At 44.5% G+C, this 20,583-nt stretch overlaps 2 protein-coding genes across 6 annotated transcripts in view; one reads left to right on the top strand and one right to left on the bottom strand.

Annotated features, from left to right (window-relative positions):
* The window catches only part of LOC128697046 (uncharacterized), a 29,736-nt gene extending 25,404 nt beyond the window's left edge, over positions 1-4,332 (bottom strand). The window contains exons 1-2 of one of the 3 annotated variants that reach the window (XM_070103025.1): positions 4,266-4,332; positions 1,147-1,849 (exon numbers count right to left, since the gene is read on the bottom strand). In XM_070103025.1, the coding sequence (XP_069959126.1) occupies positions 1,147-1,846 (700 nt within the window). In that variant the 5' untranslated portion in view covers positions 1,847-1,849; positions 4,266-4,332. Of the gene's footprint in view, positions 1-1,146; positions 1,850-4,145 lie in introns of all 3 variants that reach the window. The other 2 variants (XM_070103026.1, XM_053788563.2) reach the window with 2 other exon arrangements.
* A 4,508-nt stretch (positions 4,333-8,840) lies between these two features.
* Snx1 (sorting nexin 1) overlaps positions 8,841-20,583 on the top strand; it is a 99,843-nt gene continuing 88,100 nt past the window's right edge. For 2 of the 3 annotated variants that reach the window (XM_070103024.1, XM_070103023.1), the window contains exon 1: positions 8,842-8,999. In XM_070103024.1, coding sequence (XP_069959125.1) covers positions 8,904-8,999 — 96 coding nt within the window. In that variant the 5' untranslated portion in view covers positions 8,842-8,903. Of the gene's footprint in view, positions 9,000-20,583 lie in introns of all 3 variants that reach the window. The other variant, XM_070103022.1, reaches the window with a different exon arrangement.

Here is a 20,583-nt window from a genome sequence, read left to right as displayed (position 1 = left end):
CCTTCACTAAATATTACCCTGCTCACACTCCAACAGCTCGTCAGGTCCCAAATACCATTCGTCTCCATTCACTGCTAACATGCTCACGCACGCTTGCTGGAAGTTAAAACCCCTCGCCCACAACACCTCCTATACCCCCTCCCTCCAACCTTTTCGAGGATGACCCCTACCCCACCTTCCTTTCCCTATAGATTTATACGTTCTCCATGTCATTCTACTTTGATCCATTCTCTCTATATGACCAAACCACCTCAACAAACCCTCTTCAGCCCTCTGACTAATACTTTTATTAGCTCCACACCTTCTCCTAATTTCCACACTTTAAATTTTCTACATAATATTTACACCACACACTGCCCTTAGACAGGACATCTCCACTGCCTCCTCGCTGCAGCATTTACCACCCAAGCTTCACATCCATATAAGAGTGCTGGTACTACTATACTTTCATACATTCCCTTCTTTGCCTCCATAGATAACATTTTTTGCCTCCACATATACCTCAATGCACCACTCACCTTTTTTCCTTCATCAATTCTATGATTAACCTCATCCTTCATAAATCCATCTGCTGACATGTCAACTTCCAAATATCAGAAAACATTCACTTCTCCCATACTCCTTCTCCCCAATTTGATATCCAATTTTTCTTTATCTAAATCATTTGATACCCTCATCACCTTACACTTTCCTATGTTCACCTTCAACTTTCTACCTTTACACACACTCCCAAATTCGTCCACTAGCCTTTGCAATTTTTCTTTAGAATCTCCCATAAGCACAGTATCATCACCAAAAAGTAACAGTGTCACTTCCCATTTTGTACTTAATTCCTTATAATTTAATCCCACCCCTCTCCCAAACACCCTAGCATTTACTTCTTTTACAACCCCATCTATAAATCTATAAATATACTACCCATAAATATATTACCCATAAATTAGTCAACCCTTTATATACATGATAAATCAAATGGTTTAGTGTTCACTGGTTTATCTGATTAAAATCAGACTGATGGTATGGTACCCATTATGAAAGATACATACATAACAGCTTATCAGAAATTATGGTTTAAAAATCACTTGCTATTATATTAAGTAAATACTGCATGTTAAAAGCTACATGTATGTAGCACATACTGCTTACCTGCAGAAGGTGAGGCATGTGGTACAGGATACGAGTGCTGCTGAGATGCCAGGAGTGGGGAATACAAGGGAGGTTGAGCAGTCATTATGGGACGCAACAGAGACTGCTGTGAATTTAGAATTGGCGAGTAATAATAACTGGGAGCTGTATTAACTTGTCCTCCAGGCCCTCCATTTCCTGCAACAACTCCTCCTCCCCCACCTTGGGAAAGGTGGTAGCTTGACGAAACATTAGCTGGTACTCCACCACCTCCTGCTCCCTCCCCAACACTTGGTCCCCCATTTGCAACTTCTGCCTGATGGTAACTTGTTGGGATATTGGAAGAGTCATTAACTCCTCCCCCACTGGTATTTGATCCATTACTACCACTGTGATGATAACTAGATGAGACAGCAATACCGTTATTTTCCCTACTACTACCAGCTCCGCCATTGTGGTGATAGGAAGAGTTAGCTGAGGCTGCGGTAGCACTTCCCCCTCTATTTTCTACATGAGTGTGCCCTTGGTACGAGGAGGGGACGTTGACTGTAGTACAACCAGATTCTAATACTGTACCTCTTCCTGCCTCACACACAGGTGGCACAGATGGTACTTCACATATTGTTTGTTCTCTCTTGACATTATTGTTTCTACTGTTTCTACCACTCTCTTCACATGCAGTGTTTCTACTGCTACTGTTGCTGTTGCTACTTTTGTTCATGTTCTGTAAAGAAAACAACAACTAGAGATATGAATCCATTATGTAAGTGTGATCAAAAAGGATATCCTGATTCTGCTTATCAAGTATATCTTACATTATACAAACTGTTTATAAAATAACCTTGAACACAGGCAAGAAAACAAGAAACCAAAGCCAGCCCAGCCCAGCCAGTCAGCCAGCAAGTCAGCCAGTTAGCTAGCCAGCCAGCAAGCAAATAAGTAACTTTGCCTGCCCACCTGCTTACTCTTGAGCAATCTGAGATCCAAACATGAAGTAATTAAGAAGTTTGTCTTGACTCACAAAATGAAGAAAGTCAGGAAAAATGCACCCCTTAGAAAACCCAAGTAATGCCCCACAGTTTCTGTCATATCAAAGCAGTTAATATGTTTTCAAATAGCAATGTCAATGACAGTAAGATTATTGAGGAACAGGTACACATAAGTACGGTGGAACCTTGGTTTTCGTTTGCCCTGGTTTTCGTCGAATTTGGTGTCTGATGACTTTTTTCATCAAAATATTGTCCAAGTTTTCATTCATCACCTTGGTTTTTGGTCTGCCATATGGAATGTGTCCACGTGCCTACGCCCACACAAAGCATCCCACACACGCATTCTGAGTCTGGCTTTGTTTCTTGTTGAGTGAACATTACCCTGCACGTTCATACAAAACATTTCATAATAATTGATTGTTTTTGTGATTGTTTATTGAGTGTGTTAAATAAGCCACCATGGGGCCAACGAAAGTTCTGAGTGCCAGCCCTTTGATAAAGAAGGTGAGAAACACGACAGAATTCAAGAAAGAACTTGTAGAATGAGTTGCAAAGTTTTGTGGAGAAATATCACTACCACCCTCTACAAAGGTAGAGGGTGGTAGTGATTGTTGTAGAAGGTGGTAGAGATTGTGGTAGAGGGTGGTAGTGATGGTGGTAGAGGGTGGCAGTGATGGTGGTAGAGGATGGTAGTGATGGTGGTAGAGGATGGTAGTGATGGTGGTAGTGGTTGTGATGGTGGCAGAGGGTGGTAGTGGTTGTGATGGTGGTAGTGACGGTGGTAGAGGGTGGTAGTGATGGTGGTAAAGGGTAGTAGTGATGGTGGTAGAGGGTGGTGGTGGTGGTAGAGGGTGGTGGTGGTGGTAGATGGTGGTAGTGATGGCAAACAATCGAAGATGGTGAGTTGTTGCTGTTGTTGGTGTGGATCAACAAAAAACAGTTAGCGACAGATAGTGTTGTGGAGGCGATAATTTGCAAAAAGGCAAGGCACATGAATCTTGTAAAGAATATGCCAACAAAAGTCTTCAATAAAGGTAAAATTTATTTAAATGTTCATTTATCCATTAAAATTAGTGCTTTATATTTATTTCTCATTATTTTCTGTATGTATAACTTCAGTTATTCTCCATAAAATGTATTTTTTGTTTATATTTTTGGGTGTTTGGAACGCATTAATTGGATTTACATTATTTCTTATGGGAAACCTTGCTTTAGTTTTCATCGAATTTGGTTTCTGTCAGACTCTCTGGAACGAATTAAAAATGAAGGTTCCACTGTACACTGTTAATAAGTCAAGTATGGTTATACTGCAGGCTCAAAGTACACCAAGAATAAAATACATCGGATAATAAACAACAAAACACATTATTATCGTGGGAGGTGCCAAACCTGTAGGGATTATACAGTGCCTGTGGGAGGGTAGGGATGGAAGACATTCAGGGAACTGGAACACATATCGAATTCCCTAGATCAAGAGCCCCGCACCAGCATCAAGGAACCTCCCTTAAGGGGACGAAACACAATGTTTAGGGTAGTGCCATCTCTTAAGAGCATCCATCACTGGGCATAAACACCTGCATGACAGGTGTCTTTCCACTCATAAATACCTGCATGACAGGAGTCTTGCCAGACAGCAAACACCTGCATGACAGGTGTCTTTCCACTCATCATAAACACATGCTTGAAAAGCCTTACCAATCAAACACCTGAGTGACAGGTGTCTTGCCGCTCATAAATACCTGCATGACAGGAATCTTGCCAGATAGCAAACACCTGGAGACTCAATTTAAACATCTGCATGACAGGTGTCTTACCACTCAATATAAACACCTGCATGACAGCTGTCTTGCCACTCAATATAAACACCTGCATGACAAATGTCTTGCCACTCAATATAATTAACACCTGCATGACATGTCTTGTCACTCAGTATAAACACCTGCATGACAGATGTCTTGCCACTCAACATAAAAACCTGCATGACAAATGTCTTGCCACTAAACATAAACACCTGCATGACAGATGTCTTACCACTCATTATAAACACCTGCATGACAGATGTCTTACCACTCAATATAAACACCTGCATGACAGATGTCTTACTAGACTCAGCTTAATAAAACAACAAATAAAAAAGTAATGAAACTATACAAGGAACTCCTCGGAAATAACAGCTGTCTAGGAAAAAAAAACACTTACGTTGTGACAGTTGTTGTTTATAGATGGCGCTGGCGGTGGCCACGACCCATTCTAGCGACCATCCTTACTTGTGACCTACCACACCCAGCGACCATCCTTACTAGTGACCTACCACCCCCAGCGACTATCCTTACTAGTGACCTACCACACCCAGCGATTATCCTTACTAGTGACCTACCACACCCAGCGACCATCCTTACTAATGACCCACCATACCCAACAGCTACCCTTACTAGTGACTCACCGTACCCAGCAACTATCCTTACTAGTAACCCACCATACCCAACAACCATCCTTACTAGTGACCCACTATCCTTACTAGTGACCCACCATACCCAACAGTTATCCTTACTAGTGACCCACCATCCCTAACAACCATCCTTACTAGTGACCCACCATCCCTAACTATCCTTACTAGTGACCCACCATACCCAACAGTTATCCTTACTAGTGACCCATCCCTAACAACCATCCTTACTAGTGACCCACCATACCCAAGTTATCCTTACTAGTGACCCACCATACCCAACAGTTATCCTTACTAGTGACCCACCATCCCTAACAACTATCCTTACTAGTGACCCACCATATCCAACAGTTATCCTTACTAGTGACCCACCATCCCTAACAACTATCCTTACTAGTGACCCACCATACCCAACAGTTATCCTTACTAGTGACCCACCATACCCAACAGTTATCCTTACTAGTGACCCACCATCCCTAACAACTATCCTTACTAGTGACCCACCATCCCTAACAACTATCCTTACTAGTGACCCACCATACCTAGCAACTATCCTTACTAGTGACCCACCATCCCTAACAACTATCCTTACTAGTGACCCACCATACCTAGCAACTATCCTTACTAGTGACCCACCATCCCTAACAACTATCCTTACTAGTGACCCACCATCCCTAACAACTATCCTTACTAGTGACCCACCATACCTAACAACTATCCTTACTAGTGACCCACCATCCCTAACAACTATCCTTACTAGTGACCCACCATCCCTAACAACTATCCTTACTAGTGACCCACCATACCCAACAGTTATCCTTACTAGTGACCCACCATCCCTAACAACTATCCTTACTAGTGACCCACCAACAAAAGGCTGCAGTTAGAATGATAACAAATTCTCACTACAGGCAACACACTCCACCAATATTCAAAACACTCAACCTACTCACCATACAAAACATCCATACCTATTATTGCACCTATTACATACATAGAACACTTAACTCTGATATTAACCCTCCCCTCAAACATCTCCTTGCCAACCTCAACAGAACACATGACCATAACACAAGGCACAGATCACTCTTTGATGTTCCTCGTGTCCATCTCACGCTATGCAAAAACTCAATGCACATAAAAGGCCCTAAAATCTGGAATTCATTACCTGTTAATATAAAAGAAACACTACCTGTTTATAAATTCAAGTCTCTTCTCAAAGATCACTTACTCACTCAAAACCAAATAAATACTGAATAACTGAACCTTATAAATTGTATATCCTATATGTTACTCACAATTATATCACATAAATGTTAAACCTAGGACCCAATCTAACTTTGTTATTTTTTTAAATACACTACCTAACAGAATACTCCATTCTACTGAATGTACAGCAATGCATGCAACCATATGATCTGTCTTTGTAATACTCATTTGTGCTTTATAGTTATCTGTTTACAATAATGTCTTATCACTGATTTCATCATTGCTTAGTTAACCTTAAGTTAATTTTAAGCCAGCCCGTAATGCTATGCATATAAGTGGCTTTGGCATGCTGCTCTTACCTGTATTTTTTTGTACCTCTGTATGTATGCTAAAATTACTAAATAAATAAATAAATAAATAAATGTTGAGGTACAGTCCCTGGACCCATTATGTGCCTCTGTAATAATGAGGTACAGTCTCTGGACCCAATATGTGCCTCTGTAATGTTGAGGTACAGTCCCTGGACCCATTATATGCCTCTGTAACGTTGAGGTGCAGTCCCTGGACCCATAATGTGCCTGTAATGCTGAGGTACATTCCCTAGACCCATGATGTGCCTGTAATGCTGAGGTACAGTCCCTGGACCCATTATGTGCCTCTGTAATGTTGAGGTGCAGTCCCTGGACCCAGGCCTGGTCACAGACCGGGCCGCGGGGGCGTTGACCCCCGGAACTCTCTTCAGGTAAACTCCAGGTTATTATGTACCTCTATCATCTTTTGACTACCTCCCACAGGATAGGTATGGAGTGTATAATACAGATATTAACTAACTCCGTCACATACGATAGTTGGTTTGCACACTCCACCACACAGTACGGTTTTCCCTATTGTAATCCATCACATATGAATGATGATTTTCCTGTCATACTCCATCACATACGATGGTTATACTTCTATAGTCCATCACACAAGATTGCGTTCCGGCCATGCTCCATCACACAAGATGGTCTAGTAAACCTCTACCATATGCCATCACACTTGAGGGTTTTACCTGGAGTTTACCTGGAGAGAGTTCCGGGGGTCAACGCCCCAGCGGCCCGGTCTGTGACCAGGCCTCCTGGTGGATCAGAGCCTGATCAACCAGGCTGTTACTGCTGGCTGCACGCAAACCAAAGTACGAGCCACAGCCCGGCTGATCAGGAACCGACTTTAGGTGCTTGTCCAGTGCCAACTTGAAGACTGCCAGGGGTCTGTTGGTAATCCCCCTTATGTATGCTGGGAGGCAGTTGAACAGTCTCGGGCCCCTGACACTTATTGTATGGTCTCTTAACGTGCTAGTGACACCCCTGTTTTTCATTGGGGGGATGTTGCATCGTCTGCCAAGTCTTTTGCTTTCGTAGTGAGTGATTTTCGTGTGCAAGTTCTCCTGCCATACTCTACACAGGATTATTTTCCTGTTATACTCCATCACACAGAATAGTTTCCCTGTCACATAAGAATAAGAATAAGAAGTTTATTTTGACATGATACATGGTTGTACAGAGGAATATAATAGTTGGGTGTACATGCCAAAAGACCCTTTGTATGCAAACATTTCGGGCAAACTTAAAAATGAGACTGATTTTCTTGCCATACTCCACACAGGATTATTTTCCTGTCATACTCCATCACACAAGGTAGTTTCCCTGCCACATAAGCTGGTTTTCTTGCTATCCTCTAAAACAAGGGACGGTTTTCCTACCATACACACTTATACAGTGTAGTTTTCCTGCTATAATCCATCATACAGAACAGTTTTCCTATCATAATCCATCACACAGGATAGTTTTTCCTGCTATAATCCGTCACACAGGATAGTTTCTCTGCTATAATCCATCACACAGGATAGTTTCTCTGCTATAATCCTTCACACAGGATAGTTTCTCTGCTATAATCCATCACGCAGGATAATTTCTCTGCTATAATCCATCACACAGGAGAGTTTCCTTGCTATAATCCATCGCACAGAATAGTTTCCCTGCTAGTTTCTCTGCTATAATCCATTACACATCATAGTTTCTCTGCTATAATCCATCATACAGAATGGTTTCCCTGCTATAATCAATCATACAGGATAGTTTCTCTGCTATAATCCATCATCCAGGACAGTTTTCCCTGCTATAATCCATCATACAGGATAGTTTCCCTGCTATAATCCATCATACAGGATAGTTTCCCTGCTATAATCCACCATACTGCATAGTTTCCCTCCTTTAATCCATCATACAGGATAGTTTCCCTGATATAATCCATCATACAGGATAGTTTCCCTAGTATAATCCACCATACAGTGTAGTTTCCCTGATATAATCCATCATACAGGATAGTTTCCCTAGTATAATCCACCATAGTGTAGTTTCCCTGCTATAATCCATCACACATAGTTTACACAGATTTACACACAGTATATAACATGAGATATATGAATTACATATGGTTTAAAAAAGCTCTCAAAATAATTAATAACCTTCAAATAACCCAGACGAAAAAGTATATATGAATTAAATAAATAAAACCCAAAGCAAGGTTCTGTAAATAAGAAAATATGAATGAGTAAGATTTATCATTCATTTTTAGTATCCAAACATGTCAGCTATTTATTCTTAATATATCTGTTCAAGTATTTATATCATTATTTTAATTAGAAAGTGTATAATACATGAAGATAGGAAGAAAAAACACTCTGGTTGTCATTTATCATTGATGTGTAATGAAACATTTGCTTTTAGACATTAATGTAACATGAGGCATCTAATTTGAACGAAAATAATCTAAAGTATATGAATAAAGTGGAGATCTCCGAGGTAATATGCTCAAGGACCCCAGTGGAAATAAGTCACGTTGACTTTTTTGGGTTATCCTAGGTCATTTACACATATGTTACCATGTATGATAATTTGTGTAACTGTATTTATAGGTACCTGTACCTAAATAAACTTATATACTTATTGACTTACTAACATCCGAGATAATATGGGTCAGGCGGCGAGGTTGTTCGCCAGAAGCGTTCGCCGCCGCCGAGAAAACCAAAAAAAAAAAAAAGGTTTTAGGGGAGTAACTTCCTGTGAGGCGGCATAAGAGCGGCACACAGGAAGATGGCAGACTCCAGGGAACCACCTCCTCTCTTCAACGACGACGACGACTCTCATAAAGACGACGACAACGACGACTTGTTCACGTCAGCCGTACAGGTGAGTACTGGAGCACCAACAACCTGATGAGATTTCACTACCATTATTGTTGTTGCTTGATGGGGAGCCATAACTGATCCTCCTACCCCCCCATTGTTGCTTGATGGGGAGCCATAACTGATCCTCCCACCCCCCTATTGTTGCTTGATGGGGAGCCATAACTGATCCTTCCACCTCCCCATTGTTGCTTGATGGGGAGCCATAACTGATCCTCCCACCCCCCTATTGTTGCTTGATGGGGAGCCATAACTGATCCTTCCACCTCCCCATTGTTGCTTGATGGGGAGCCATAACTGATCCTTCCACCTCCCCATTGTTGCTTGATGGGGAGCCATAACTGATCCTTTCACCTCCCCATTGTTGCTTGATGGGGAGCCATAACTGATCCTTTCACCTCCCCATTGTTGCTTGATGGGGAGCCATAACTGATCCTTCCACCCCCCATTGTTGCTTGATGGGGAGCCATAACTGATCCTTTCACCTCCCCATTGTTGCTTGATGGGGAGCCATAACTGATCCTTCCACCTCCCCATTGTTGCTTGATGGGGAGCCATAACTGATCCTTCCACCTCCCCATTGTTGCTTGATGGGGAGCCATAACTGATCCTTCCACCCCCCATTGTTGCTTGATGGGGAGCCATAACTGATCCTTTCACCTCCCCATTGTTGCTTGATGGGGAGCCATAACTGATCCTTCCACCCCCCGTTGTTGCTTGATGGGGAGCCATAACTGATCCTCCCACCCCCCCATTGTTGCTTGATGGGGAGCCATAACTGATCCTCCCACCCCCCCATTGTTGCTTGATGGGGAGCCATAACTGATCCTTCCACCTCCCCATTGTTGCTTGATGGGGAGCCATAACTGATCCTTTCACCCCCCCATTGTTGCTGCTTGATGGGGAGCCATAACTGATCCTTCCACCTCCCCATTGTTGCTTGATGGGGAGCCATAACTGATACTCCCACCCCCCCATTGTTGCTTGATGGGGAGCCATAACTGATCCTTCCACCCCCATTGTTGCTTGATGGGGAGCCATAACTGATCCTCCCACTCCCCCCATTGTTGCTTGATGGGGAGCCATAACTGATCCTCCCACCCCCCATTGTTGCTTGATGGGGAGCAATAACTGATCCTCCCACCCCCCATTGTTGCTTGATGGGGAGCCATAAATGATCCTCCCACCCCCCATTGTTGCTTGATGGGGAGCCATAACTGATCCTTCCACCCCCCATTGTTGCTTGATGGGGAGCCATAACTGATCCTCCCACCCCACATTGTTGCTTGATGGGGAGCCATAACTGATCCTCCCACCCCCCATTGTTGCTTGATGGGGAGCCATAACTGATCCTCCCACCCCCCCATTGTTGCTTGATGGGGAGCCATAACTGATCCTCCCACCCCCATTGTTGCTTGATGGGGAGCCATAACTGATCCTCCCACCCCCATTGTTGCTTGATGGGGAGCCATAACTGATCCCCCCACCCCCCCATTGTTGCTTGATGGGGAGCCATAACTGATCCTTCCACCCCCCATTGTTGCTTGATGGGGAGCCATAACTGATCCTTCCACCCCCCATTGTTGCTTGATGGGGAGCCATAACTAATCCTTCCACCCCCATTGTTGCTTGATGGGGAGCCATAACTGATCCTCCCATCCCCCATTGTTGCTTGATGGGGAGCCATAACTGATCCTCCCACCCCCCATTGTTGCTTGATGGGGAGCCATAACTGATCCTCCCACCCCCCATTATTGCTTGATGGGGAGCCATAACTGATTCTCCCCATTGTTGCTTGATGGGGAGCCATAACTGATCCTCCCACCTCCATTGTTGCTTGATGGGGAGCCATAACTGATCCTTCCACCCCCCCAATGTTCCTTGATGGGGAGCCATAACTGATCCTTCCACCTCCCCATTGTTGCTTGATGGGGAGCCATAACTGATCCTCCCACCCCCCATTGTTGCTTGATGGGGACCCATAACTGATCCTCCCACCCCCCCATTGTTGCTTGATGGGGAGCCATAACTGATCCTCCCCCCATTGTTGCTTGATGGGGAGCCATAACTGATCCTCTCACTCCCCCCATTGTTGCTTGATGGGGAGCCATAACTGATCCTCCCACCCCCCATTGTTGCTTGATGGGGAGCCATAACTGATCCACCCCCATTGTTGCTTGATGGGGAGCCATAACTGATCCTCCCACCCCCATTGTTGCTTGATGGGGAGCCATAACTGATCCTCCCACCCCCATTGTTGCTTGATGGAAGCCATAGCAGATCCTCCCACCCCCCGATTGTTGCTTTTTGGGGAGCCATAGAGGATCCACCTACCTCCCATTGTTGCTTGTTGGGGAGCCTTCACGGATCTTCCCACCACCACCCCCATTATTACTTGTAATGGGATTCATCACCACCCATTATTGGTTATAGTGGGATCCTCATCACTACCCATTGTTGCTTGTTGAGGAAACTTTACAGATTCTCCCACCACCACCCATTGTTGTTTATAATGGAAACCAAACCACCCCATTTTCTTGTTGGCTCTAATGGGATCCTCACTGCCACCATTGTTGCTTGTTGGTTGTAATTGGATCCTTACTTGCCATTGTTTGAGCATTTACTGGAATTCTCACTCACCATTGTTGGTTTAAAAACTAATGGGATCCTTCCCTATTGTTGCTTGAGCTTGTACTGGGATCCTCGACTCCCCATTGTTGCTTGTTGATTCTCAGTGCTCCTAGGATGCTTCCCCCATTGTTGCTTGCTTACCCTATCCAGGTATCCTGCCTCATTATTGTTGTTGGGGTTCTCTAGGGATCACCATTGCTTTGTTTGTTAGTCATATAGGGTTCCTAATCCAATTTTGCTTGTTAGGCCTCTCCTGGGATTCTCTTCCATTATTATATTGCTTGTTGATTCTCTCCAGGAAACCTTCCCCATTGTTGGTCTGCAACACTACCGGGTTCCATCACCCCCATTCTTAAACATCATAGATGAGTTTGTTTCCCTCCCTTCATCCCCACATCACTGGTGGGATCCTTCCCAATTTCTAAACCACACTGGTGGGAGACCTTCATTCCTATACATCCTATGCATCTGCTAGAAAAATGACAGGATGGATAATGAGAACCTTCAAAACTAGGGAGGCCAAGCCCATGATGACACTCTTCAGGTCACTTGTTCTATATAGGCTGGAATATTGCTGCACACTAACAGCACCTTTCAAGGCAGGTGAAATTGCCGACCTAGAAAATGTACAGAGAACTTTCACGGCGCGCATAACGGAGATAAAACACCTAAATGACTGGGAGCGCTTGAGGTTCCTAAACCTGTATTCCCTGGAACGCAGGAGGGAGAGATACATGATTATATACACCTGGAAAATCCTAGAGGGACTAGTACCGAACTTGCACACGAAAATCACTCACTACGAAAGCAAAAGACTTGGCAGACGATGCACCATCCCCCCAATGAAAAGCAGGGGTGTCACTAGCACGTTAAGAGACCATACAATAAGTGTCAGGGGCCCGAGACTGTTCAACTGCCTCCCAGCACACATAAGGGGGATTACCAACAGACCCCTGGCAGTCTTCAAGCTGGCACTGGACAAGCACCTAAAGTCAGTTCCTGATCAGCCGGGCTGTGGCTCGTACGTTGGTTTGCGTGCAGCCAGCAGCAACAGCCTGGTTGATCAGGCTCTGATCCACCAGGAGGCCTGGTCACAGACCGGGCCGTGGGGGCGTTGACCCCCGGAACTCTCTCCAGGTAAACTCCAGGTAATAACACTAGTGGGATACTCCCTGACTCCTACACTACAGTGATGGAATTCTTACCCATTCTTACACTAGCTGGATCCAACCCATTCAAACACTGGTGTGATCATCCCCCCATTTGTACATACGGTAGGACCATTCCCCATTACAATATACTGGTGGGATCATTCCCCATTACAATATACTGGTGGGATCATTCCCCATTACAATATACTGGTGGGATCATTCCCCATTACAATATACTGGTGGGATCATTCCCCCATCCCTTCATCGTGATCCTCAGTTCCTACACCATGCTGGTCGGAACTCTCCCTCATTCACCACCAGCCTGGTCTCAGACCGGTTCGTGGGGGTGTTGACCCCCAAACCCTCTCCAGGTATACTGGTGGGAGTCTTTCCCTATTCTTACACTAATAGGATCATCCCTTTATCATACCACTGATGGATCCTTCCCATTCCTACTCAATCTCAACATTGTGAGTATCTTACCCCTCCCTCACTTATACAGTCTCTACTATACACATATATGCTGCACATAGGGGAGAGAGGGGGAGGAGAGAGAGGGAGAGGGGGAGAGAGGAGAGAGAGAGGGGGAGGAGAGAGAGGGAGAGGGGGAGGAGAGAGAGGGAGAGGGGGAGAGAGGAGAGAGAGGGGGTAAGAGGAGAGAGAGGGGGAGAGAGGAGAGAGAGAGGGGGAGGAGAGAGAGGGAGAGAGGAGAGAGAGAGAGGGGGAGAGAGGAGGGGGAGGGGGAGAGAGGAGCGAGAGAGGGGGAGAGAGGAGAGGGGGAGGGGGAGAGAGGAGAGAGAGAGGGGGAGGGGGAGAGAGGAGAGAGAGAGGGGGAGGGGGGGGGAGAGGAGAGAGAGAGGAGGAGAGGAGAGAGAGAGGGGGAGAGAGGAGAGAGAGGGGGAGAGAGGAGAGAGGGGGAGAGAGGAGAGGGGGAGGGGGAGAGAGGAGAGAGAGAGGGGGAGGGGGAGAGAGGGGGAGGGGGAGAGAGGAGGAGAGAGAGGGGGAGGGGAGAGAGGGGGGAGGGGGGAGAGAGGAGAGAAAGAGGGGGAAGGGGAGAGAGGAGAGAGGGGGAGGGGGAGAGAGGGGGAGGGGGAGAGAGGGGGAGGGGGAGAGAGGAGAGAAAGAGGGGGAAGGGGAGAGAGGAGAGAGGGGGAGGGGGGAGAGAGGAGGGGGAGAGAGAGGAGAGAGGGAGGGGGAGAGAGGAGAGAGAGAGGGGGAGGGGGAGAGAGGAGAGAGGAGGAGGGGGAGAGAGGAGAGAGAGAGGGGGGGAGAGAGGGGGAGAGAGAGAGGGGGGGGAAGGGGAGAGAGGAGAGAGGGGGGAGAGGGAGGGGGAGAGAGAGGAGGAGGAGGGGGAGAGGAGAGAGGGGGGGAGAGAGAGGGGGGGGAGAGAGAGGAGAGGGGGGAGGGGGGAGAGAGGAGAGAGAGGGGAGAGGGGAGAGGGGGAGAGAGAGGAGAGGGGGGGGAGAGGAGAGAGAGAGGGGGGAGAGAGAGAGAGGAGAGGAGAGGGGGGGGAGGGAGAGGGGAGGGAGAGAGGGGAGGGGAGGGGGGGGAGAGAGAGAGAGAGGGGGAGGGGAGAGGAGAGGGGGAGGAGGAGAGAGAGAGAGAGGGAAAGGGGGAGAGGGAGAGAGAGAGGGGGAGAGGAGGGGGATGGAGAGGGGGAGGGGGAGAGAGAGAGAGGGGGGGGAGGGAGAGAGAGAGGAGGGGAGAGGGGAGAGAGAGAGAGAGAAGGGAGAGGGGGGAGAGAGAGGGGAGAGGGGGAGAGAGAGGAGGGGAGGGAGAGAGAGAGAGAGGGGAGAGGGGAGAGAGAGAGGAGGGGAGGGAGAGAGAGAGGAGGGGAGGGGAGAGAGAGAGAGAGAAAGGAGGGGGAGGGGGGAGAGAGGGGGAGGGGGAGAGAGAGGGGGGGGAGAGAGTGAGAGAGGGGGGAGAAAGAGAGAGAGGGGGGGGAGAGAGAGGGGGAGGGGGGAAAGAGAGAGAGGGGGGGGAGAGAGAGAGGGGGAGGGGGGAAAGAAAGGAGAGGGAGGAGAGAGGGCAAGGGAGAGGGGAAGAGAGAGGGTGAGGGAAAGGGGGAGAGAGAGGGTGAGGGGGAGAGAGAGGGTGAGGGGGAGGGGGAGGGGAAAGGGGAAGCAAGTTTATGATGTTTCCATCCAACTTGGATCATTCACAAGTCATTCTGTGACTTGTGAATGGGCCGTGTCAGACGGAAATGTCGCCATAAGCCTTTTGTTCCTCTCTCCTGTATGTGGGTTATTTGTGTATTGTTCCAGTCACAGTATTATGCTTTTTGTGTTCTTTATAATTTTTACTGTCATCACTGACTGTTTATATGTGAAGATCATATCACTTTGGCCCCTCCCGTGTTGTACCAGTGGGTGGTATTGGAAAAATTGATATGAATGTGGATATACAAAATTGTAATAAAAATGTGGATTTACCAAAAGTTAATATTGAGGTTTCATCAGCAGGTTATCTTTGTAAAAGTTATATGTTGTAACTTTGTGTTAACTGAATATATTTAAGCACTATCTAGGCAGTGTTGTTGCACCATAATATAAATGATGTGGTAATCTTGTGGTACTATAATATAATCTCTGTTCCGTGGTATTGTTTGGCTCATAATTGAGAGGCCCTGGGTTCAGTCTTGGTGGGGAGAGTGTAGGCAGAGGTCTCCTAACAGCTGCCCCTGTTCCCCAAGCACTAGAAAGATACTTAGGAGTTTTTGCTGTGGTTGGTTGCATCCTGTGAGAAGACCTAAAAATTGCATCAGAAGTAAGCCATATTGCTTGTCTCTCCAGCTTTATTGTGGGTTACTGTATGAATCGTCTAAATACAGTACAATAGTAGCTTTCACTAGTTGTAATTATTGAACACCATTATGTAATACAGTGGAACCTCAAATATTGAACTGCTCCCAACTCAACCAATTATGCAAGTGTATTTTTGTAAGTTCTTTTATAAGTGTATTTTTGAGGGTCTGAAATGAACTAATCTAATTTACATTATTCCTGTTGGGAATAAATTCGTTCGGTAACGGCACTCGAACAGCCGTCTGGAATGAAGAAAGTTCCATATTTGAGGTTCCACCGTAATGCAAAATCAAAGTACGAATGTGAATTATATGATAAATAAGTAAATAACTGCTGTAACTGAATAAGTAAATAAGTACTATAAATACCAATATTGAAAAGAAAATAATGAATACAAGTTTATCTTATCAATAAATGTACAGTACAGTGGACCCCCGCATAACGATCACCTCCGAATGCGACCAATTATGTAAGTGTATTTATGTAAGTGCGTTTGTACGTGTATGTTTGGGGGTCTGAAATGGACTAATCTACTTCACAATATTCCTTATGGGAACAAATTCGGTCAGTACTGGCACCTGAACATACTTCTGGAGTGAAAAAATATCGTTAACCGGGGGTCCACTGTACTGTGCAGTACAAAAAAAAAAGTTTTGCAGTACATTGCACCATCGTAAAGTCAAAACATCGTAAGTCAAACCGTCGTAATGAGGAGCATCTGTACAGTAATAGGTTGATTGACAGCAACCATCCATAGAAGTACAGTACTACTGTTCTGTAATGAATGCCAAGTGAAAGCCTGTTAAATATTTTGCACTGGAATTATTATTTTTTTTTTTCTGTTGTGTGAATATTTTAGATGGCAAGTAAATCATACAGCCTACTACTTTCATTCACTATATCCTTGCCTTTACTGTTTCTTTGCCTTAATGCTGGTGAGGAGCACCTGGTCCAGGGAAACAAAAACAACCTTAATTTCTTTCTGCAGTACAGTATAAAAAAAAAATGTAGTTTACATGTAATAAAATATTGTTAAGCATAAAAAAAGCCACTAACATGTGGTGAATTTTGGGCAGTGAACTTATCCTTTCTGTTCTTGCCTTTTATTGGCTATGCACTGTATGGCTGCTGATTATGATAATAAGCTTCAATTTCTTAATAGTTCTTAATACTGGTATGCACTACAATATGTATTTTCTTAACAGTTTAAGAGGCCTGCTCTGAGACCAGGCTGTGTTGGTGATAATTCCTTGAACTATTAACAGATAACCATGCAGGAACGACCATTACAGGAATATTATTTTAGTCAAATCTTTAACTTAGAGGGTTAGAAAATCAGTATACCACAACCAAGTCACTATGGCTTATTTTCAGTGAGAGCCTTTGATCCTCTCCCCCAGGATGTGGCCCATAGCAATCAACTAACACTCGGGTATCCATTCGCTACTAGGTGATTAGAGGCAACAGGTGTTAAGAAACACACCCATCATTTCCACTCGTGTTAGGATCAAACCCAGGGTCTTCAAATGTAAGATGAAGCATCACTAACATCAGGTTTCCAATGAATTTAAACAATGAATGGGTGTCATACAGGTTAACCTTCCTAGTTTTGTGGTGTGTATCAGGGACTAAATATATAGGTCTTCCTTGCTTTGTGGTAGGTGTGTTCCTGGCCTAGTTAACATAAAGGGAATTTGTTTAGAGCAAGCCCATTATAGCGTGCAAGACAAAGAGTTCAAAGAATTTTCCACTTCCACATTTCTTGACTAATATTTACCCAAAAAATTAGTTACCACATGTACCAAGCAGTCAAATGTAAAATAAAACTTTAGTAAAAAAAAAAAAAAACTGAGAAAATTTAACCTAAATTCACTCCTAATCCCTAATGTGTAATACAATACATATTGATTATAATAAATAAATAATGTTTACTTACCAAGAAGATACATTAATGTTAGAGATTGGTTTATGTGGTTGTCTTACAAGGAAGAGTTCAGTTATGCAAAGCATTTTGGGCAGACTTAGACTGGAACTTGAAATTGCCTGACACCGAGTAGTCTCAAGATCATTCTAAGTAACAAAACTCAGTATATTAAACCAGCAATGTTCACATGAAGCATTAATACTAAACAGCAGGAGAGAGAGAAGCACAGATGGAGGGTGGTGGTGAAGGATGTAGTGGTGTGAGTAGTGGATGTTGGGCTATTGTCAAAGTCACACTCTACATTACTTGTAGAAAGCAGAGCAACATCTAGTGGAGAAGGTACAGGTAAGGAGCTGTCGTCATCATACAGCATCAATGAAGACAGAGGTGCAAGGGCCAGTTGGAGTGGGGCTGGTAGTGAGTGAAGATTTCAAGAACTGCAACACAAGGGAGGACTTCATCATTTGTTGCTTCTGATTGTATTCCTCATTGTAGGCATTAAGGTCATTGTTTGATGTTTGAGCTTCAGGTTTCTTTCCTTAACAGGTCTTTAACATTGAGAAGCACTTCATCCCCCCTCTTCCTCATTTCTTGATCATCAGTAGTAATCTCAGCCAGGTCATATAGGAGTCAATAAGCTCCATAACATCTTCCACCTCATTATCCTAGAAATCGTCTCCGCTTAACTTCCATACTAACTCCACCTCTTGAACACTGGTTAACAGTTTTGAGAAGCCCTTGAAACTCCTAACAGTCTTCCCAAAGGGAGTTCCTAGCACCATTCAAAAATAGATGACTTCACCTCTTCCCATCAGGCCTTCATGTTGTTGTCATCTTTCACTGTAGGTCTAACATCACTTGTAAATTGTTGGCTTGTCAGGTCTGTCTGTCTATCCTCCAGCAGCTGGAAAATGATCCTCCTAAAGTAGTAGACCCAGAGGCTGGATCAACAAGATTGTTAGGGAAGGAGGAGCAAGACATTCATATTTGAGATGACATGTTTGTGTTTATGGTGTCTAAGGGTATTGTCAAGGATGAGCATTACTGCACCTTAAGTGCTGTCTAGATTCCCTGCAGTGGTGCTCTACCTCAGCCTGTGAACCAGTCTTCAAAACTTGGCCTGTTAGTCCTTCCCTCTTGTTTGCACCCTAGTGTACAGGTATAATGTTCTTACTCAGCCTTTTCAATGCACATGGGTTGAGGGAGTGGTTGTCTAGCAGTGACTTGCATTTAAAATCTCCTGTAGCATAGCCACACAGTGGACCTCTCAGCCTGTCCTTTGCTGCTTTCTGCATCATTGGTATATGGTAAAACCTTCGGCCTGTCCCGAACTGAAAATTTGATCAGGACTGTAGCCCTTGGCAGCTGTAATTACTTAAGGTCCTCAGGAAACTTTGTAGCAGCATGATCAGTATTTGATAGTTCTCTGGTCACCTTATTGCTGCATATATTTTAACATCTTAGGAGTGTGTGGGATTAGCCCTTACTAAGCACAAAGGGTTCTTGATGATTACTTTCATTTTGTAAAGTAAAAGGACACAAGTGCAACTAATGTGACATTTTATTGTGGCAACGTTTCGCTCTCCAGGAGCTTTATCAGGCCGTTACAAACAGTACATGGTGATTATAAATTTCAGGGCCTTATCTCTGATCAAGGCAGAACAAAGATTCATTTCCCCAGTTCTGGTCTTCCACCCACAATGCCAGCATTTTCTCCAACTTCTCCACTAATGAGTTTTTCTCTGGTTGATACTTTAGCATTATGGGGTGCAGACAGCATTACATTGCTAATGCTTTCAGCATTCTTCTTTAGTAGTGAATGTTTGACTCGCCAACATTGAATGCACACCCAGATGTAGATGGCCTCTCAGTAGCATCACAGATTCAAAATCTCCAGCTTCGTCTCCAGTGTTGTGTTGCTTTTACTGCTTAAGACTATGTATGCAACAAAAATACGTAATAGTATTTCTTGCCTTAAATTGTGGGTGCTGGTGTTTGTCGATGATTGTGGAGAGTTCTGCTGTGGCCCTGCTGGGCTGAGGTGGATGGTAGATGTTCTGGTACTGAAGTTGATGATTGTAAGGGAGTGTGCATAAATTCTGTATTGGATTTCTGTTCTATTTTACCCTGCAGTACATTATACAACTGACTGTAAGGCATCAGCTGCTCTAGACACCATTTCAGAGCACTGCTTCTAGATTTGTCAGGGTCCTCTTCAGTGAAAAAGTCTAATTTTAAGTCAGTCAAGTCACAGTCAAGTCAGTTTGTCGGTCCAATAAGTAAGTCAGTTATTCATCACACAAACTCGTATATTTACGTCATTCTTTTTAATTGTACAAAGTGATGCTTCATTAGGGTTGTAGGCTATCTGTTGTCTAATATCTTTATTTTCTTTGTTAATTCTAAGACTTAAACACTTGTACCTTTTCTTGCCACTTTCAGCAACACTTGTATGCCTACTGGGTGCTGTGATTGCTTGGCAGATACAAGATATGGCAATTAAAAGATCAAAACACTTCACAAACAGCTAGCTTCTAAGACAATGGAACTAAACACATACTCACAAAGGCTGGGATGGGGGTGGCAGGAATGTCGGGGGTGGCAGGTGATGGTGGTAGATCTCCCCCGCTGACCTACAATAAGGCGGCAGCTTGAGCTGGGGAAATTTTTTCCGCACCTGCAGACAGAACTATGTTGAGTTAATTTTACAAAGTCTTGCATAAAACTGTATCACAATTTTTCAGTAGTGCAATAACCAAAACGTGGCAAATAAATCCGTGTAATTTAATGGTATACTGTATTTCTCATTGCAAAAATTGTAACCCAAAATTTGGTAACCATTAAGAATAGCAGTACTCTGCACCGTAGTGGTTTTTCAGCCAGCCTTCTATACAGCTGGATGGCCATACGCTGGATCCCACCTACCTCTCTGCTTGAGTGTTTTACATGTCCAATATATGTAGACTAGACGCCCGCCCTTCTTACTTGAAACTTGTGTTACACGTATTCTGCTTAAACTGTATAGGACCCCCTGCATCATAATAGTTGGCAGAGAATATTCAGTATTTCAGTGTGTAT

Source organism: Cherax quadricarinatus, chromosome 84 (genome assembly GCF_038502225.1).
Source record: "Cherax quadricarinatus isolate ZL_2023a chromosome 84, ASM3850222v1, whole genome shotgun sequence".
Taxonomy (NCBI): Eukaryota; Metazoa; Arthropoda; class Malacostraca; order Decapoda; family Parastacidae; genus Cherax; species Cherax quadricarinatus.
The sequence above is the reverse complement of the archived record's forward strand: the minus strand, read 5'-3'. Positions and strand labels throughout refer to the sequence as shown.